The 20,384-nt window shown below is 41.7% G+C and overlaps 1 protein-coding gene across 2 annotated transcripts in view; it reads right to left on the bottom strand.

Moving 5' to 3' along the window:
* The window catches only part of TMPRSS7 (transmembrane serine protease 7), a 31,831-nt gene extending 14,364 nt beyond the window's left edge, over positions 1–17,467 (bottom strand). The window contains exons 1-8 of one of the 2 annotated variants that reach the window (XM_035000185.1): positions 17,353–17,467; positions 14,796–14,863; positions 13,464–13,657; positions 12,454–12,492; positions 11,292–11,520; positions 9,859–9,989; positions 7,802–7,914; positions 2,185–2,291 (exon numbers count right to left, since the gene is read on the bottom strand). In XM_035000185.1, the coding sequence (XP_034856076.1) occupies positions 2,185–2,291; positions 7,802–7,914; positions 9,859–9,989; positions 11,292–11,520; positions 12,454–12,492; positions 13,464–13,657; positions 14,796–14,863; positions 17,353–17,445 (974 nt within the window). In that variant the 5' untranslated portion in view covers positions 17,446–17,467. The remainder of the gene's footprint in view (positions 1–2,184; positions 2,292–7,801; positions 7,915–9,858; positions 9,990–11,291; positions 11,521–12,453; positions 12,493–13,463; positions 13,658–14,795; positions 14,864–17,352) is intronic. The other variant, XM_035000183.1, reaches the window with a different exon arrangement.
* Positions 17,468–20,384: the final 2,917 nt, after the last annotated feature.

A 20,384-nucleotide genomic window follows, 5' to 3' on the forward strand; every position in this document is an offset into this window, starting at 1 on the left:
ATTTTATTTGTGCTCTCCATTAACACTTACTAGAGCTTTCTTGCGAAGATGGATCTTACTGGGATGTTAAGGAGGAGTCAAGAAAAAAAGGAACCTTTGAATCCATGCTTGGGCTGGAGTTTGAAGACAACAGTAAGGAATGGGGGCATAGTGGCATCTAATGGAACAAAAGTTAAAAAAAAAAAAGTGAGAAATTGGAGAAACCAGCAAGAGTCGGTTTACAGCTACAGACACGTGACAGGTAAGACAACCGAGAAGTTAAGTAGGGGAAGTAATGAGTTAAAGTTCAAAATAGTGAGAAAGTAGAAGCAGAATTAGGACACAAGTCTGTCTGGTACTAAACCCTAGAGCCTTCTAAGGCACCAACAGCTTTTCCTTCAGGAACTCTGCTCTGCAAAACTTGCTAGGAAGGACATCCATTTCTTCAGGGTTCATAGGCTGCATTCTAGCTGCTCTGAGCATGCACACCCCATCCCCACCTTCTCTGAATTGAGGAGCACTAACTAGGCTTCTTGGCGTCAGCATTACCTTTTCCTACTTCCCTGTTACAAGCCCAGCACCTTTAGGCAACTTTTCAGCAAGGTGTCAGAAATTAGTTCAATTAGAGCCTTTCCTTTTTAGATGAAGAGAACTGATAATGGGAAAGGCTGGCATTTCAAATCCTAAGGGTGTTACTAGCATCAAAAGAATCTGCTAGGATTTCAGCCAGCCCGCCAGACAAAGGGAAGAGTTGGTCCTTCCAAGAAAGTATTTAGGGCAGAGAGCTGTCCTGGTCTTGAATGCTTGGGAGAAGATCTTGCTCTTACTTTGGCAGCAACACTCCGTGGGTGTGGGTGGTGGGGATTGTTACTTAGAACAACAGCAACAACAACAAAATAGTATCACATTTTACAAAAGAATTGTAAAGATTTGTTTTCTGGACCTCTAATTAAATATCAGAAAATAGAATCCTTAAAACTTGGAGAGGGAGCACATTCTATAGTATTTATCCATCCAATGTCATTTCCAAAGCAATCTTTTTTTTTTTAGTATAGTTGACATGTGATGTTACATTAATTTCAGGTATACAAAATAGTGATTCAACAACTCTATCCAAAACAATCTTATTAATTGTAATAATGGCTAATATTTTTTTGGTGTGTAGTAGGCATCATCTCATTGAATGCCTACCAAAAAATCCCACCTTATTAAGTAGGAATTATTAGCTCATTTGCAGACTGAAAATCGAAGAGGTTAAATAATTTGTCCCAGTAAATATAGCTACTAAATACCAGAGCTGGAATCTGAACGCAGGTATTCTGCCTCCTACATAATAGACCCTGATTCAAAAATATTCCCAAAAGGAGTACAAGTCTTAATAATGGATCCAAGAATGCTCTTAAATCAGATAGGATCTAGTCCAGTGAAGACAGAACCAGTGACTATTTTAGCACGTAATCTGAGAGTCTAAAGAAAATGAAAGAAGGTCATTCAGGAAAATCATTTAGAAAAGGAAGCTCTCATTCATGGATCAGCAATGAGCACAGAATTAGCAGGCAAGTCCCTTAGGCTAACTTCACAAAAAATCTTACCTGAAAGTAAACTTAGAAGTTACTCTGCTGCAGCAACAGGACATTCTATATTTTTTAATTCAAGATCTATTATGACTTCAGAAGCAAATAAGCAATAACAACAACTAAAGGACAAATGAAACGGTGAGAGTGAGGAGCTCCTAGGTCAGTTCAGGAAGCTCAGTCATCTAGATTTCTCTGATCAGCCTCAACCCGGTCCCAGCCTCAGGATAGAGCCAGGCCAAACCAGCCTCTCCTCCCGCAAAGAACTGGCTAATGGTTTCTACCTTTCCTATCACCGGGACTCCTAGTCACTATTTCCTCCAGGACTCCATGGTTTGAAAGACTTCATCTGCCTAGCTGTTTTTTGTGAAGTGTAGAGTGTACACACCCATGGCCCAGCAGCAAAGAACAGTGGGCCAGCAAGGACTTGGGAGCCCTAAGACATGGATTTGAAACCTGGCTTAATCACATATGAACTGAGTGACCTTGAGCAAGTTCTTTAACCCCTGTACCCTTCGATTTCCCTATCTGTAAATAGTAAAGTGCAAACTCTTTGGGGACAAGGAATCCAAGGTTTTGAACCTCTGGGTCAGGCCTTTCATCAGATTCCTTACATCTGGAACCCACTTACATGTGCTCATTAATTTCCCACCATCCATGGTCACAGCCTTTCACACTCTTCTTGGTTATTGAATAGTTATGGAATTTCAGTGCTATGCCAAGGGTTGATAAGGAAGTCTGTGAAAAACAAACATAAGTCAGAAAAATGTTTCAGTTGAAGGACATGTTTCAGGCTGATTCCTCACTCAGAACTCATTCCCTTGACTTGCTGTCCTCGGGGCATTTTATTTTTTGTGCCCTATGGCCTTTGGTGGGGTAGACCTGACCCCAACAAACCAGAATGAGAAGAGCATAATAGAGAGAGAAGTGGGTGGCCCAGTGCTCAGGGAGCGGCTCTTAGGCCCCAGTTTCAGTGTGCTGGGTGACATGGGACACATTAGATTATCTTTAGATGTCGGTGTCCTCCTTATAAATGAGCTTGAAAACACCCCCTTGTTAATGAGTGCACACAGTTTCCTCCTTCGGTGACAATAACGACATAGTTTATTTAAAGCACGATTCAGGTTATTTAGATAATGAATCAGCATCCTCTTCATATGCAACCTGGGTATTCCTGAAGGCAGTCACTGAGTCACTCCTGGGTCTGTTCAGACAGGATCAAACAAGAGAAGACGCTGTCCATAGAGCACACACCCTCTCACATGGGTGTATGCACACTCACACACACACACACAGAGCTGACCTTTTTACAACATTGTATGACATACACATACATTATGTTTGTTATGTCATGATTTTAGTTTTAATTTTCACTTTGACCCAGGAATTACTTAGAGAGAGTTTTCACATTTCCAGGGAGTGGAATTTTTGTTCACCCACTCTGAAGTTTTCTAATTCTATACTAATTAGATAAGAAATTATTTGTTGCCTATATTGCTTTTTAATGTTTTTATTTATTAAGGATTTTGATGTGATCGAATTTGTGAATCCTCCAAGGGTGAAAGAAAAGAGTAATGTATGGATGTATGTATATACGCAGGTATATAGCCAAACTCATTATTTGTGTGGTTCAATATCCTTCCTAGCTGTAGTTATTATCCCCACTACCTCTGTCAGGAACCAACAGAAAGGAACTAAAATCTCATAGTTAAGCATCGTCCATTTCTCTCTGTATTTCCTATAGATTTTGATTTATGAGTATTAATGTTAGGTCCTTTGGTACATAAATAATTATCACAGACCTTCACGTGGATTGCCCTCTTCATCATTATAGATCACCTTCCATTTCTCACCCAATGTTGTTGACCTAATGTTGACTTCCACGTTGTCTGGCGCTAAGGTTCTGATGCCTAGTCTCTTTTTGTTTACAATGTCGATATGATATTGCCCACCCTTTTACTTTCAGCTTTATTAAATCACTTTTTATTCTGCCATCTTTTGTAAATAATATACAATTAAGTTATAGGTAACACTTTGTGATTCAATCCTGTTGTCTTTTTCTTTTAAGAGATGGATTTTACCCATTGACTTTTATTACTCTGATATTTGGTTTTTTAGAGATGTCATCATATTTGATGTTACAATTTCTTTGTTGTGTGCATGTACTTCTTTCTAACATGTACTTAAACATAGTAGCCCTCCTCCCTCAACGTATCTTCGAGAGGCTCTTTATGTCTCTCATTTAAACATCAACACAGTTAGGAAGGTAGTATGAGTCATATTTTATAGAAGAAATCAAAACTAACCAAAAATAAGTGGAATGCCCAAGGTTGCCCTGCATTTCCCTGAAGGCCACATGGTGGTCTTTCCAGGTGCCACAGTGTGTCATGGAGCCTGGAAATGGACAGTGAGGGCTCAAGAGGAAAGGGATTGTCTTTTTTTTCTTTTTTAAGATTTTATTTCTTTATTTGACAGAGAGAAAGATAGCGAGAGCAGGAACACAAGCAGGGGGAGTGGGAGAGGGAGAAGCAGGCTTCCCGCGGAGCAGGGAGCCCGATGCGGGGCTCAATCCCAGGACCCTGGGATCATGACCTGAGCCGAAGGCAGATGCTTAACGACTGAGCCACCCAGGTACCCCAGGAACAGGATTGTCTTATGTTCAATAAAAACCAAGGGTTCCTGAGGGCACACATTAATTTTTTCCGCAGTCTTGTTATCTGATTTTTTTCTTCAAATTAAAATAAAAAAGAAGAAAAGATGCAAACTGATAGTAAATACCTTGAGTAACCACTGTAATTTTATAGCATAAGGACATACTCCAATGCAATTCTTCATAAGAAGCTTACATAGGCATTTTCACTGTGTTCCATCACTCCAAAGTAGAATAGATTTAAATGCATCACCACCCCCCAATCTACAAATCTTCTTCCCAGTGAGAAGAATTAAGTCCCCTTGCACACCAGATTCTACTGACACAGATTTGCACACAAATCTCCATTTGTGGCCAGATTGGCCAGGAGGCACTACTGATATTAGCCAGCTTGACCCCAGTGGGGTCATGAGGTGCAGTTCCACAAAGCATTGTGAGCTATTTTGTTCAACAAATGGACAAAAATGAAAAACCACTAAGTATGCTATTTCCTTCTACGTCCTGTGTTCTCTGTTCCCACTGCCCAACCCCTGCCTTTGCTTTGGGAACTTTTACCAAGTAAGGGGGGGATTTCTCCTGATCTGGACCCCCTGTATTGAAATATTTCTCTAGTCAGTGGTAGCAACAGGACGCAGAACCCGCTGCACCGTTTCCAACGGGCACTGGAAACTTCAGTGGTTACATGTTTGCCACAGAAGCAGGGAAGAGGGATTCCTCTCTGGGGAATCCCACCTTTTTCCTAAGTGATGAGAGGAGGTGAATTAACATGGGCCACAGTAATCTCTGCTTGTGTCGGATGCACCTAAGTTGGTGGGTGCTAGGCTGATGGCTTCTGTGATAAAACAATTCAAAACCCCACTCCATGTTTCTCTTCTGAGTTCGCATAGCAAAATGTATTAGTTGGAAAATAAAAAGAAGGAAGAGAGAGGGAGGTAGATATTCAACTAAGCGATTGTTATGAAACATAGGGAAGCTGAACATCTTTAGGGACCCGGAAAAGAGGGGGGCGGATTTGCTTGGGGCGGGGCAGGATTCCTTTTAATGCTGCCTGGGTTACTTTTTTTTTTTTGAGTAGCCTCTGGCCAATGGCTTGCCCCAGCTCTATTTCCCTATTTATAAAATGTGATGAGTCTCTTTCCTATATCAGAGGTATGTTTTAAGAGCAAATAAAAATGTGTGTGCCCGAAACAAATGTAGGAGACATGTTATAAGCCTCAATACTCTTTTTCACGTTTCACCACACCTCTTTCCCCTGCAGTCTGTAAGCTCAGAAAGAACAAGTACTTTACTTTGCTACTGAGTGTTCCTTTTGGTTATGCGCCTGAAACTGACATTCAATAAACATTTGTTTATTCTTGGGAGAAAAATCGCAGGGACTTTAGGTTGGAGCGGGAGTTAATCCTTCTCAGATAAATGAGACCTTAAAACTGCAAAAGGGATTGACGGCTCTTCAGTTACATTTGGAAATCAGACAGGTGCTAAGAAGGATTGAGGATGATAGAAATCAACTCTTGTGTATAAAAGGTTTTATCATGACTTGAGTCAATATTTTTGTCAATTAAGTCATTCTTCTCAGTCGTTTGCAATAAATTCAAAGCTATTTTACAGGTGATACTATTTTTTTACATGAATTCCATTTGCAGAAACATGTTATCACAAAATTTTAGGTGGCTGTTCAAAGCCATCCGAGAGAGGGATAGCTTTATTTAATGTCCACACTGAGGAGGACCAATCTTGACCTCTGGGAAATGGTGTCACCCACCGCAGTCTGTCCCCAGTATTTCCTGTCTGTCTCCCCTCTCCCATTCTCTACTCCCTCAGTGGCATGCTTTTTTCTTTATGAAAAATTCTTTTTACTCAGCATTTCTAACCCTTCACCTGTAGTGAAATAGAATCTAGTAATCTTTTTTATATCCTGACTAGAACAATATTTAGGGATCTTCACATTAGGTTTAATGGGTTATCATGGAATCAATGTTTATTTTACCTCGAAGGAACTTCAAACATTTGATAGAGCTTTTGGGAATGGGCTTTTCTTGTTCTGGATGTCATAAAGAAGATACACCTGCTTTTTTGGAGAGATGGAAGAAACAGATTTGATTCTCTCTTTTTCCTTCCCCAACTCATGAGTGACCTGAGGCAATGAGATTCTGCTGCCCCGAGGCATTAAGAATCTGGTGGTGAGCAAGAGTCCAGAACCTTTGGGTTTTCATTATTTTGGAAATGTTTGCAACAAAGACGAAAAGAAAAAACTTAAGGGTGTATGACATCAGGACATTGACACTAAGTACACATTTGGGTATAATAAAATTATTAAAAATATTTAACTCTGGGGTGCCTGGGTGGCTCAGTCCTTAGGCGTCTGCCTTCGGCACAGGTCATGATCCCGGGGTCCTGGGATCGAGCCCCGCATCGGGTTCCCTGCTCAGTGGGAAGCCTGCTTCTCCCTCTCCCACTCCCCCTGCTTGTGTTCCCTCTCTAGCTGTGTCTCTCTCTGTCAAATACATAAATAAAATCTTTAAAAAAATATATTTAACTCTTTGTGTACAAATGACACACACAGCAAGCATGCCCCTGCCTCAGGGCCTTTGTCTCATCTGTTCTCTTTGCCTACAACACTCTGATTCTAGGGACGCATGGGTCAGTTCCCTCATCTCTCTCAGGTTTCTGTGCAAAAGTCCGCTTGTCGGCGAGGCTTCCCCTGGCCGTGCAATTTAAGGTAACAAATTCCTCACATCCTGTCCTTCATACTCCCATCACCCACTCAGCTCCAGAGCCCCCTTCCCTGCTTTGTTCTTCTCCATAGCGTTGTGCCACCATGTACCCTACTGTACATTTTTTTGTTCGTTTGTCGCCTGTCTCCCCCTACTGTATGGTAAGCTCCATGACAGCCAAGCTTTTGTGAATGTGTGTCAGGTATCATGGATGCCAGTGTCTAGAATACTGTGGACACATAGTAGGCATTTAATAATAACATGCTGAATGAATGCAAACCCTAAACTCCTTGCCACTTACATCTAATTGTTACGCCTCACAAAAATGGTTTTATACATAGATGCTGAAAGAGCTCTGCCCTATGTTCCTCCACAGGACACTACAGTTGGAGAAAGAAAAACAGTTATAGACTAAAATTTTAAAGGAACTCTGTTAAGGACCAGACGGCAATGTATATATTTTATATAAATTTACAAATTTGGTTTGCTTATATAACTGAAATATACATTGCCTAGTTCAATTTATTATTTTTTATTATTCTTACAATAATGCTGATAGTGAAATAATTAAAAATTGATAAGTGAGCTCTATCATAGTAAAATAATAAATTGTTTGATCCCGTAACAGTATCTTTGCATTTTTTAGTACAAACAAACAAAATAACAATTGGAAAAATAAGCCCATTTGCTAAGAACAGTAAATTTATGGGCAGCAGGTTGAAATTACAAGGAACTTTCATATTCTAGGTAATATATTTGATTAAGGTTTAGATATTATAAAATTAACATTCTTTTTGTAGTAAAAAATAAAGGTAATTAAAAATAGACTGCTACTAAACATAAGATAACAATATTTTTCTAAAGTAGTGGTAAAACTAGGCTACCTGAAATTTCCAGGTACACTTGCATTTCGGAGGATAGTAGCTTGGGTAATATGGACTTGAAATTTTCCCTTCAAAGCCAGTGATTTCTTTGACCAATACTGTGTTTTCACACTCTGAAAAAAATATCCAGGGAACACACAATGACTTGCAGTTGTGAGATTATGGGAAATGCACTGCATACATTTCTTTAACTACAAACGCACACTCCTTGATCAACAAGCTTATATACTTTTTGAAATTTAAACTCGTTTTTCCAAAAAGAAACAGTACCCTATAGACATATAGCTTATCTTCTTATTCAAATTCTGTATTTGTTTTCAGATCATATTTTGACTACAGATCTACAGGATGCTATTACTCTCTTTAAAAACATAGCTTAAATATATTTTAAAGCTTCTGAGCTTATTTGTTCAATTGAGTGTATATTTGTTGTTGAAGAAATATCCCCAGTTTACATAACATGTTGTTCTGTTTAAATAAAACAGTCTAAACGTCTATTCTTACCGTAGGGTCATCTTTCTGCTAAAATGTAATTTCCTTGAGAGTATTGATTTTTGTCTATTTTGTTTGCCACTTTCCCTAACCCCTGAAATCATTCCTGGCATATAGTACATGCTCAATAAATGTTTGTTCACAAATTCCACTGCAATATTTCTGAGCCAATCATATTGTTAAGAGATAATTTTCAACCCAACAACATTTCAAATAGCTAGTTCAATTTGGTTCAATAAATCAATTTTACATTTCGTTTTGTAATAATTTGACAGGAAAAAAACCTATCAAAATAAGCCACTGCCTTAAAATGTCGGTGGACCTATGAAACTATAACAATCTAACTTAAGCCAGACCCACTGTCCTCCTTACCCATATCTCTCATTCTGCTCCTTTTGGCCTTGTCAGTGCTCGGAAAGAAGTTACCAAGACATGACCTGGAAGATCTGACCGGTTACAAGGCAACAAATATTACAAAAAGACTATAGAGTTTCAGTGAAGGCTCTTTGTTTTGTTTTGTTTTACTTCGTCAACCCAAGTCAAAAGGAGAAGAATGAAAGGGAGCTAGGTCACTTTTTGCTCACTCTCTGACCTAGGAAAACCCACTAAATCTCTGGGTTTTACTTCCCGTGCACTTTCTAGGATGGCGTCCACACGCATAGCTATTACCGAGAATTCACGGAAGACAGCACTGTAGTGCAGTGGGTACTGGGCTATTACCACTGAGCTGAGAATGCACCCTTTTCCGATGCTATTACGGGGACTTTGCGAACCGCTTCTCTCCTTTGCCACCTGGCTTCCTGCCAGGCCCAGCCAATAGGGGGCGCTACAGGAGGCCTAGAGGACTGGAGGAGGCAGAATGGGGCTTCCCGTGTGTTTCGTTTCCTCTTCCTGGGAAAGGTACCCCAGCAACGATTCTTACCCCTTCCCGTTCCTCCCCTTCTCCCCGCCATTCGCTCCCACTCCCCCCAACTCTCCCCTGACCCCCTCCGCACAGCTACACTTTGTTCTTGTAGCAGAGTTAAAGCCTGTTTGCAGTTTCCCCAACTTCCATTTTATTGCATCTTCCTCGAAGATACCAGCCCCGGCTGTCTGGCACCCCCTCCTTGAGGGTCTGGGTCCCAAGTCCGTGAACATCGGCTCTGAACTCAGAGACACCACATCAGCTAAGCAGCAACCCCCGCTCCCCTGCGCCAGAGGTTTGAGTCTCAGTCCACAGACCCCCTTCCACACTGTAAATTGTCAGCATGGCCACCGCTTTCCTCTGTCCCCACCCCCAGAACTACAGAGGGGTAGTTGCTTCCTACATGTGTTAAACCCAGAACACCTTACGGTTTTCTTTCTGCCTTTTGATTGACCTAGCTGACACCTTTATGCCGAGTTAACGGCTCTTCACATTCAATCCTCTCTGTTTAAATAATATGATCTCTCTCCTCTGACTGGACCCTGAGTCAAAGTCCCTGACTAATAGGACTGGTATTACAACACAGCCTCAGGAGAGATAAGACTGGAGTATCATACTAGATATTTTTCAGGGTGACTTTTTTCAGTTAGGAAAGACTTACTTTCTTCTGGAATGACCTCGAAAAATGCCCGGATTCCCGATAGCCTCCGTATCTGAGGAGACTTAAATGACACCAACATGAGATTATTTGTGGAGACAAAGGACATTATCATTCTTGTAGGTTCACAAATTCTGAAACCAGACAACAAAAGTCCGTGGATAACAGGTTATTGGGCAGTGAGCCTCCATCCACCACTAACCCCACCCATTTCCCAGGCCATCCACGTGGGTCCTGTTAGTCAGACTCCGCCAGCCAGATCTTCATCTGCCACAGGGCACCACGAAGGGGAGCTGATAAGGGATAGAAACTTTTGCCCAGTAACTATCAAAGAATTCTGGATGGCTGTCCCTGGACACACACACCCCCCCCCACCCCCCGCCTTGAGAGCAAGCAAGGCATAGACAACTATTGAAATGGCTGGGGTCCTGAGCTCTGCCCTCAGGAAAACTGGGTTCAAAACTCAGCTCCATCTCCATACTGGCTGAAAGAGCTTGGGCAGTCGAGTAACTCATCTTCATGAATGCCAAATCCCCTACTATGAAACAGTGGTTGTACCAAGAGTCTACTCCTCGTGGCATTGGGGTGAGGATTAAGTGTGATAATAACATAGTATGTCTGGAAGGATGAAAAGAAATAATAATAATGACTGAGGAATGGGAGCCAGGGACCACCTTATTTTTCACTGTAACCATTATGTACTGTTGAAATTTCTAGCATATGCATATTCATCACCAAAATATACATACATAAAACACGGTTACATACATAAGCACTATTAAAAATAATAAGATTCATGTGCCTTTTTAGCACAGTGAGTAACAAATAGTACATTTTTGATAAAGTGTAGCTATCATTATTAAATTATCAAGATAGTAAGCACTCATAAAAAGATGTCTACTAGTAAGTAAAAATACTAGGGCATATAAATATGTGTGTGTGTGTGTGTGTGTATAGAATGAGAATGTGCAAAAACATAACAGACATTTGTTCTAGCTAATGGGATTGTGAAATATTGATCTTTTTCTCTGTTCACTTTCACAATGAACAATTGTGTTATCTTTTTAATAAGGGGAAAAATTTTAATTGTTTTACTAATGGTATGCAATCATCACAATTTTTATTCTCACACTCTAATGAAACAGTAGATTTCATTGCGGTTGCAACAAAAGTAATATTAAACAAAAAAGTCAGCTAGATTTCAGAAATATTGGCTGAAGTTCCTGCTACACTGATTTTGACCCTTGTAAGCGACAAGTAAAAAGCAAAAGTTGTGTCTGATAGGCGCTGGCTAATACAGGGGATACTAAGTAAGGCCTGGGTCAGTCTTGGATCTCATGAGTGCACACAAAAATAGTTTTCAAAGTCTAAGGGAAAGGAGACACTGCCCAAGAGAGACACTGTAAAAAAGTCTTTTTACTCGCCAACCCGAGTACCTATACAAGATGGTGCTCCGGATTGGCAAGAGGGCGTCGTAAATGGTCAGGGAGTCGGTGACACAGTTGGCAGCTTCAATCTGGACGGACTCTATAGAGAGACGAATCCGATAGCCCACGATGGCCACCAGCTTGAAGTGGCACATCAGCCTCCCTGAGGTTGCAGAAATCTCCAGAGGGTAGCGGAGAGACAGATGATCTGCGTAGAAGTACTGAGAGCAGCCTTTGTCTGTGGAGACAGCACTTTGGTTTTGTTTTGTTTTAAGAATGACTTTTCTAGACATCTTTATAAAGAGTGAGGGTGGAGGACATCTGCTCTTTTTGCCAGCCTGGAGTCCACTCCCCTCTCTTCTGGTAACAGCACCAAGACTTTACTTTGAGAAACTATCCTTACCCTGCCTGTATGGTTTGGTTGGGCTTAAACTCACCTCGAGGTCCAGAGATGGGGACGTGACCCAGACTGGCCAATCAGAGTAAAAGAAGCTGGTTCATAAATGGGCAGTCCAGCTGATCTGAGACACTGAGATCAGCCCCAAGACTTCTGCAAAAATCCTGGAAATTTGTGTAGGCTTTTTTCTTGTTTTTTTCTACTATTGCTGCTACTGATAAATTATAAGCTTGGGTCTACTGGTTGCCAGTCATGACACTGTATTAGAAGAATACACTCGATGACGCTTCAGCAGGGAAAAGCAGAGATGCAGAGTTCTGATGATAATTTGTTTTACAGCCTGGCCCCAAACATGCCTGAAGCCAGAACATTCCATGTAGGTCCCAGTTATAAGAGCCAATCACGTTTCTTCTGGGCTTAAGCCAGTTTGACTGTATTTCTATCACAGGTAACTAAAAGAGCACTACCAAATACCATCATTTGAAAAAGAAAACTATAGGGGCGCCTGGGTGGCTCCGTCATTGAGCGTCTGCCTTCGGCTCAGGTCACGGTCCCAGGGTCCTGGGATCGAGTCCCGCATCGGGCTCCCTGCTCGGCGGGAAGCCTGCTTCTCCCTCTCCCACTCCCCCTGCTTGTGTTCCCTCTCTCTCGCTGTGTCTCTCTCTGTCAAATAAATAAATAAAATCTTAAAAAAAGAAAAAGAAAAAGAAAACTATAGCCAAAAAGGATAGTGATTTGTAGGCAGAGTAGGAGAAACTGCATGTCATACTTTACCAGATCCTATAGTTGAAGAGTAATCTGACCGAAGCCCAGCTGCATTGAAAAAACACATGGAAAAAAGACTGTCAGTTCCAGCACTTCATTTTGTTAGAATTTTGCTTAGTAAAAATTCCTTTCAGTCCTCTAAAAGCAATTCATCATATCTGGGATTTGCTTTAACGTGATCTAGGGAGGGTGGGGGAAGTTGTTTATGTATTTCGAGAGCAAGTGGGATGGCCAGGAGTTCATAGTTGTTGAAGCTGAGTAAAGGGTATATGAGAGTTCATGATAGTATTCTCTTTACTTTTCTTGATGCTTGAAATTGTCCATAGTGACACATTTAAACATCCCTAAAGGTAAAAAGCAACCAAATATAATAATAATTAGTCCTAGATCTGAAATAGTATTTGTGGTGCAGACTTTTCCACTAGAGATATTTCATTCATTCATTTAGCAATACTTATCAGCCACATACTAGTACATTACATGCCTGGCATATAGATCGATCAATATCTATCTATTTATATCTATCTTTCTATCTATATGATTTAAATCAAGAGAGAAAGTTGCATAATTAATTAAAGTATTTTACTAGCAAATCGAGTGATGAAATTTGCATTTTGGCAGGGCTATTCAGCAGGCAATTGTGGAATGCTGGGCGACGCTCTATAACATTGGTGCAGTTCTAAGTTCTATCTGGACAAAGGAAAAGACAAGATAAGCCTCAGCAAAATTCTTTCTTCTTCAGGACTTGGAGCCTTAGTTTGAAGATTCATGAAGCTGAATTAAATATAGGGCGGGGGATGCTTTAACAAATTCAATCTCATATATATTTTGAACCCACTTCTATTGTCCAATCATTGTATATAACATTCAGCAACTTCCTTTATCAGAGTCCTCAGCTAATACTGTTTTACTGGGATTGCAGAAGGGAATACAGTCCATTACAATACTGACCGTGTTTAATAGCAGTATCAGCAGTGCTGTGGGAAGGAATGCATAGAGGAGAATTACCCAACAATCACCATTTAGTACCACAGAGTCCATGTCTACAGCCAGGCCCTGCAAGCTCCCCACTGAGGTTCGGTTTATGATGCTCGTCTGGATGGAGTCCTTCAAAATGGCGGCCACACAGTCCTCACAGAAGACATGGCCCTTGGCATGTGGCATGACAAACACAATCCAAAAGTGGACAAGGAGGCCCCCTTTGTTGCTGCTGCTACAGAAAAAAAAAAAAAAGAGGGATGTTCACATATGTATCTTAGGAAGTGGACTCTCATAAAAAGCCAGTGACCCGACTGAATGATTCAAGGTAAAGCCAGTGAGGACATCCTTCAGCTTCCAAAATTCCTTCTTTAAGAAGTCATTGACTCTTATTGTGGGGATTGGGAAGGGAAAGCATCATAGTATGTGTCTTCCTGTGTTGGGTTCACATCTAGAATCATTCGTGTATAGTTGCATCTCCCTGGAGAATATACTATTTTTATGGATATTAGTCATTCACTGCTATTACAAATAACAACAACTATGATTTTTGACACTTTGCCATGTCCAGACACAGTGCTAAATTCTGCTTTATCCCACTTAATCTTCTGAGGAAGGTCCTATTATTCCAGTTTTACAGAAAAGGAAGTCAAGGCCAACTACAACTGAAAATCATATGGCTAATAAGTAGCAAATCCAGGAATCGAGTCCAAGTTGGTCTTTAGCCAAACCCTGGAGCAAGAGCTCTAAGTGCACAAATACTGTCATGTTTTATGAAAAACAAACCTTAAGTGTTCTATGGTAAATAATGCAGGAAAGAGAAGTAGACAAATTGCTCTACTCCCAGACTTCTTAGTACCTTTGATAAGCCAAAGTGAATTGTGAGTCTCTGCAGATATACTGGAGGTGGGGAAACATAGCACACAATTTTAAAAATGACTTTTAATAAAATAAATCAATTAAAAATTCATAAAATAAATTTTAATACATATTATTTGACCATGAGATCTGTTTTTTCCTCAGAAAATCTCCAGGGACCAGTTTTGGGCTGAACATATTTTGAGAAATCCTGGACTGTGTTTTGCTTTTACCCCCACCCAATGGTAGCCACGATTGTGGCCATTTTGCCCAGCAACATTAACCCCGGGGGGCCCAGGATCCCAGCTGTGGGAGAGGGCAGGCTTTGGCAGATGAAGAGAAAAACTCAGCATGACAGCAGGGCTGAGTTGGGTCACCAGTTGTGCTAAAAGGTATTAACCCAATGTCGCCCCCAGGAAGTTACTGCAGAGTGGTCATATCTGAGCCCTTCCACAGCCTTGAGAGGAATTTACAGCAGTAAACACAGAAGTCCCAAAGTAAGGGATGTACATTACCTGACATCTGCAACGACGGACTGCTTGTAAAATTTAGAGAAGGCAGATGTTGTATAAACCAGGTTTACCTGAAAAGGAAAAACCGAGGTGTCTGAAGTCTTTCAAATTTGGCTTTGTCTCGCGGTACCTAGCATGCTGTAGGCCCAAGCTCGCACAGCTAGCAAGGAGAGAAGCAGGGCTCTGGCTGAAGGCTCAAGTCTTGGGTTATTTCCTGTCTCTGTGCTCTCTGTGAAGAATAACCAGTTACCTTCGTTCATTCATTGCTGTCTCGAGACACCCTAATAAAGCTTAACTTCTGTATTCTCCCTACTCCAAAGGTTAATTTTCTCCACAATTAATAAATCAAACTCCTTCAAGTACATTTTCAAAGTCCTTGACCCAACCTCTTCTATCAATGCACAGCCTGGAGAATTTATATTCTTAAGGACACATTGCAGTACTAGCCACTAGGGGGCAGGCGGTGCCCTCCTCCAGGTCTACCATGCCCCTTCCTCCTCGGCAGTCTAGGGCACCCAGCCCTTTTAAAACGTCGAGTTGGAGCCAAAGGAGAGCTATTTCAATTTACCTTCTTTGCCCTTCCTTAGCCTTTCTAAATCTAAACTGAGCCTCTGCCAAATCCCCTCCTCCTGTGTTCCCCTTCCTACCTAATGGCAAAATCACCCACCTAATTGTGGGGTTTAAATTCACTATGCAACCCAGAACGTGTTACCTAAAACTACTGAGCCCTCACTATTTTTTTTTCCTTTTTCTCTTTCTCCTTCTCTTCCTCCTTTCCAACCCTCTTCTCTTTCTTTCTTTCTTTCTTTCTGTCTGTCTGTCTGTCTGCTGTAAAGCGACCAAAATGCTCACCAAAAATCTTTGGGCTAATCTGAGGACTAACTGATATATAGTAAAGGTAAAGCATTTAGCTACATAGTCTGTGTGTAGGCGGCCTTCAGGAAATAGGAGTCACTGCGCCCCCTGTTGTTTTAGCTTGCCCCCCTGTCTCCCCCCCACCCCCCCCACCCCCAACCCCCGTCTACAGGGCAGGGCGCCTGTCACAGCAGTGTGTAGGTCACCCTCGTCATCCCTGTGCAGATACAAACTGGCAGAAGCTTTCTGGTTGGTAATATGTACTAAGAGCCATGAGTAGATATTTGTGTACACTTTTAGGGGATCAGGTAAGGAAGTAATCACAGATAATACACAATCTATGTAGCAGTTTTGTGTAGCATTATCCATAGTAGAAAAATGGGAGACAACTTAAATATCCAATAAAAAGGGATGGGCTGTGCCATCTGCAACGATGTGGATGGAACTAGAGGGTATTATGCCAAGCGAAATAATACCATATGATTTCACTCACATTGAGAGTTTAAGACACAAAACAGATGAACATAGGGGAAGGAAAAATAAAATAAGACGAAATCAGAGAGGGAGACAAACCATAAGAGATTGTTAACTATAGGAAACAAGGGTTGCTGGAGGGGAGGTGGGGGGGGATGGGGTAACTGAGTGATGGACATTAAGGAGGGCACATGATGTAATGAGCACTGGGTGTTATATAAGACTGATGAGGGCGCCTGGGTGGCTCAGTCGTTAAGCGTCTGCCTTGGGCTCAGGTCATGATCCCAGGGTCCTGGGTTCGAGCCCCACATCAGGCTCCCTGCGCTGTGGGAAGCCTGCTTCTCCCTCTCCCACTCCCCCTGCTTGTGTTCCTGTTCTCGCTGTCATATAAATAAATAAAATCTCTAAAAAAAAAAAAAAGACTGATGAATCACTGAACTCTACCCCTGAAATTAATAATACCCTATATGTTAACTAAATTGAATTTAAATAAAAAATTTTTTAAAAAGGGATTTGCTAACTTTGTACCTATTAAAACTTACATTTTTTAAAGAGTATTTACTTGCATAGAAACATGCAACCTAACGTTAAGAGGAAAAATTCAGATTGTAAAACTGAATATCTACCTATATTCCAATATTGCGTTATCCTCTATGTCTATGTGGCCCAGAATAAAAAAGGGCTCTATCTCTGGAGATGATGTTAAAGAAAATTTTAATGTTCCTTTTTGTAACTTTCTGAATTTTATAATTTTTTATAGCTAAATACACATTAGTTCTATAAAGAGAAATTTTTTTTTTTAAAAAAGTAAAGCGATTCCAGTGTGTTGAGGTTGAAATAATGTGTACAGCTCCCGGAATTAATCAATATGATTGTCACTTCAGTTCTGGAAGACATTTTAGAGATCACCTGATCCAATTCCTTTACTTTACAGATGAGAAAAACTGGAGCTCAGAGAGCTATTTGCTTTTACTTTCAGCAATAAATAAAATACCTGAGTAAACAAATTAAATTAAATTAATTAGCGATTCTATCAAATAAGCAATTACAGCCAAGATGAGCTAAATCTCACGTTTCCCTCTGATGTCTTCCTTCATCCTCCCTGCTCAACTGGGACACTTGTGGCCCCTCCACCCCAACCCCTCATCCCCTGACCCCTGACCCCACTCTCCCCAGCCTCTCACACAACCTTCCCTCCCCCCCAGCCCCGCACCTCCCCCCATCACCTCACCACTTGCTGCACAGTCTGTGCCACTGATAGAAATTCCCTGGACTCCTTCTGTTGGTATTCAGGAAGAAATTCGATGTTGGTGATGCGAAACATGCCAACAAAGTAAAAAGCATCTCTGCTGTCTGTCTTACCTGTAAGACAGGAGAGGCAGCGGGTAAGGGGCTCTCCCCTCTGTGTGGCAGGGAGGCACTGTCTGATCTATGTCAGTATCAGGCTCGTCACAGGGTTCTGTTGGACAGCTACAGATGTTACTGGTTCATAGCCTGGGAAGCTCTAAATGTTGTTAATAACAACACTTCCATCAGCAGTAAATCACCATTTCTCTTAGGATAGTCTATTCTCTCTACCGACTTCTGGTAAACACTTATACACGTCCTAGAGTCACCAAGGGACCAAAAAGAACATATGCATTTTTCATGGATCCTGAGTCTGTAGACGGTAAGGAGGTAAGAAATGTCTGCTCTGAGGTCAAGTGAGCATAGCGGGAGAAGAGGGAAGGGCCCTCCTGCTGACCTTCACTGAGCTCCTGGGGGCTCATCCTTATCTGACTTGGGAGGCTGATGTGCAGGGTGCTGGGCTGGTGTTCAGCTCTGTACAATACATGGAGAATTCGTCCTTCCTGTGAGCCACAAAGCATGGTTCTCAGCCCAGTGTCAGGTCACTCGTGCTTCAATACCCTGCCCAGTGAGGACCATGGGATTGGGTGTCAGGCCTGCCCAGAAACCACTGACGACTCGAACAAGAACACTGCTGTGTCTGAGTTGCCTTAGAGCACCTGAGAATAGCTTGGGGGGCGGGGGGATGAGGGGCTCTTCTTTCTGTTACCAAGGTCTTACTCCTAGGTAGCACATTCCCCTGGCTCCCGTGGCCATGGTACATTTCTCCCCTGTGATGTATGTCCCACTCTACCATAACTTCTGTCTGTATGTCTGTCCTTTAACAGTAACAGGAACTTCTTTTTGTCCCTCAACCCCTTTCGTAGCTTTGAAACTCAGTAAATGTTTGAGGGAAGGAAGAGAGAGAACAAGGGTAGTAGAGGAAGAAAGGGAGAGAATATTCTCTCCTAGCACAATGCCCAGCACATGAAAATGCCACATAAGGGATGGCTGAATTAGGAAGAAGGGGCACCTATGTGCGTGATAGGAAGCCACCTCCCTTGTGTGAGCCATCCATGGTCGCAGTAGCCCCATGCAGTGGAGTGAGGCTGTGGAGGTGTGGGAAAGGGGTGCAGGGGCGGAAGGACTGAGCTGATGTCCTAGATTTATTCTTTCAAGCTATGTGACCTTGGATGGATCACCTTGACTCACTAGCCTCCCATATAAAACAATGGTTGTTTTCATTCCTGATTTTCACAGGGAAGTGCTTCTTAGATTTTTGTTGTTGTTGTTACAGACTCTTTAAAATTTGAGTGAAAGCCATGCCTTTTATCTAGAAGCTCAGGGTCTTCCTATATCAGTAAGTACTCAAGGGTCAGGATAACAATAATATAAGTGAGATCAGTTTAGCCTTGAACTAGATTACATTTAACCAACTCTTTAGCTCAGCACAACATACAACAATCTGCATGGTCACAACACTATTGTTTGTTGAACAATTCTTTTTCATACTGGTCTGTCTTCCCGAAATGTCCTTCTCTGATTTTTCGCACAGACAACAGACTGCTTCTATACAGTGATGTCCCAAAACTCTACACAAAAGTGCTAAGGCAATGCGAATATATCAGCTGAGGGTCAGCAGAGAACAGATAGGAAATAAGTTAGTTCATTCTGGGTTGGGGATGTATTTTGCGTTTGTCTTAATTGCCTATTGACTTAACTTCCTTCACTAGTCTTTAAGCTCCTTCAGGATAGAGATTCTGTCTGCTCTACCACTCTGTTTCCATGCTGATCACAGGGCCCAGCTCATAGTGGGCATGCTCAGGATATGAAAGAAATGAATTTTGAACAACCAGTTCATGAAGCCTTCCCTGGACTCGATTCCTGGGCAGGTTAGATGCCTCTCTTCTGTGATTGCAAAGTAATTCCTTCAGCAAAAAAATAAACATAAATAAAAATTAAAAAATCAACTCACACCCCCTCTCCAGCCCTGAACTGAGTTTCTTGAAAGTAGAAAATGCATCTGTGAGCTTTCTGAAGGTAGGAGATCTATCTTGGTATGTCTGATGTCCTGAATTGTGCTGAACAAATTGCAAGTAATCAGTTTGTGTGTATATATATATATATGTATCCTGAACTGTTCAATACAATATTCATTAATTATTTGCCTACAAGTCCTACCTCACAACCAATTTTTAATATCCTTGAGAGTACACATATCTTGTATCAAACATATTAACATGTATGGAGTTGCATGTTGAGTGTAAGTCAACAAATGCTATAGTGAATGAGTGGAATGGGTTTACGAAAAAGCTTAGTCATAACTCCTGTCCAAAAGGATCAATCAGATAGACAAAAGCATAACCAATCAGCTTGACAAAAACATAAGCGCCGTGGAGAGCAAGATGCATGAGTGAAAGGAAGCTCGGGGAGCAGGAAATCTGAGGTTGCCTAGAAACCAGCGGTGGGTGGAATGAGGAAATGAAACAACTGAGAAAACCATTCATTTCTTAAAGCTAAAAAAGCATTACATTTCTGAACTCCTCCAAAGCTCCTGAACATCCTCCTCAGCTCTTGTCATCCCATCCCCCATCCCTGCTCCTCCTGCTCTCCGGGGACAAGAAAGCTGTGGTGGTAAAGGAAGAAATGGGAAAGACAATTCTGCCTTCTTCCTCCTGAAAACCTCCACAGTTTTGGGAATGGCGATCAGTCTGGGAACTTGGGAAAGTCTCTCAGACACACCCAGGGGCAGATGGGGTGTGCACTGCCCATATACTAGCAGCCCCAAAGGAACACGGATTTTCACTCACTGATGTAGAGCCACAGAAGTGTCCAAGCTATGACAGCTAGGATGAAGAGAAATACTGTGAAGACAATGATTTTGTTTTGGGCATTCCAGAAGGGAGCTTTCTTCTTGGACGGCGTCTTGGGTTTGGC

This window comes from Mirounga leonina, unplaced genomic scaffold, assembly GCF_011800145.1.
Source record: "Mirounga leonina isolate KUSES-001 unplaced genomic scaffold, KU_Mleo_1.0 Mir_115, whole genome shotgun sequence".
Lineage (NCBI taxonomy): Eukaryota > Metazoa > Chordata > Mammalia > Carnivora > Phocidae > Mirounga > Mirounga leonina.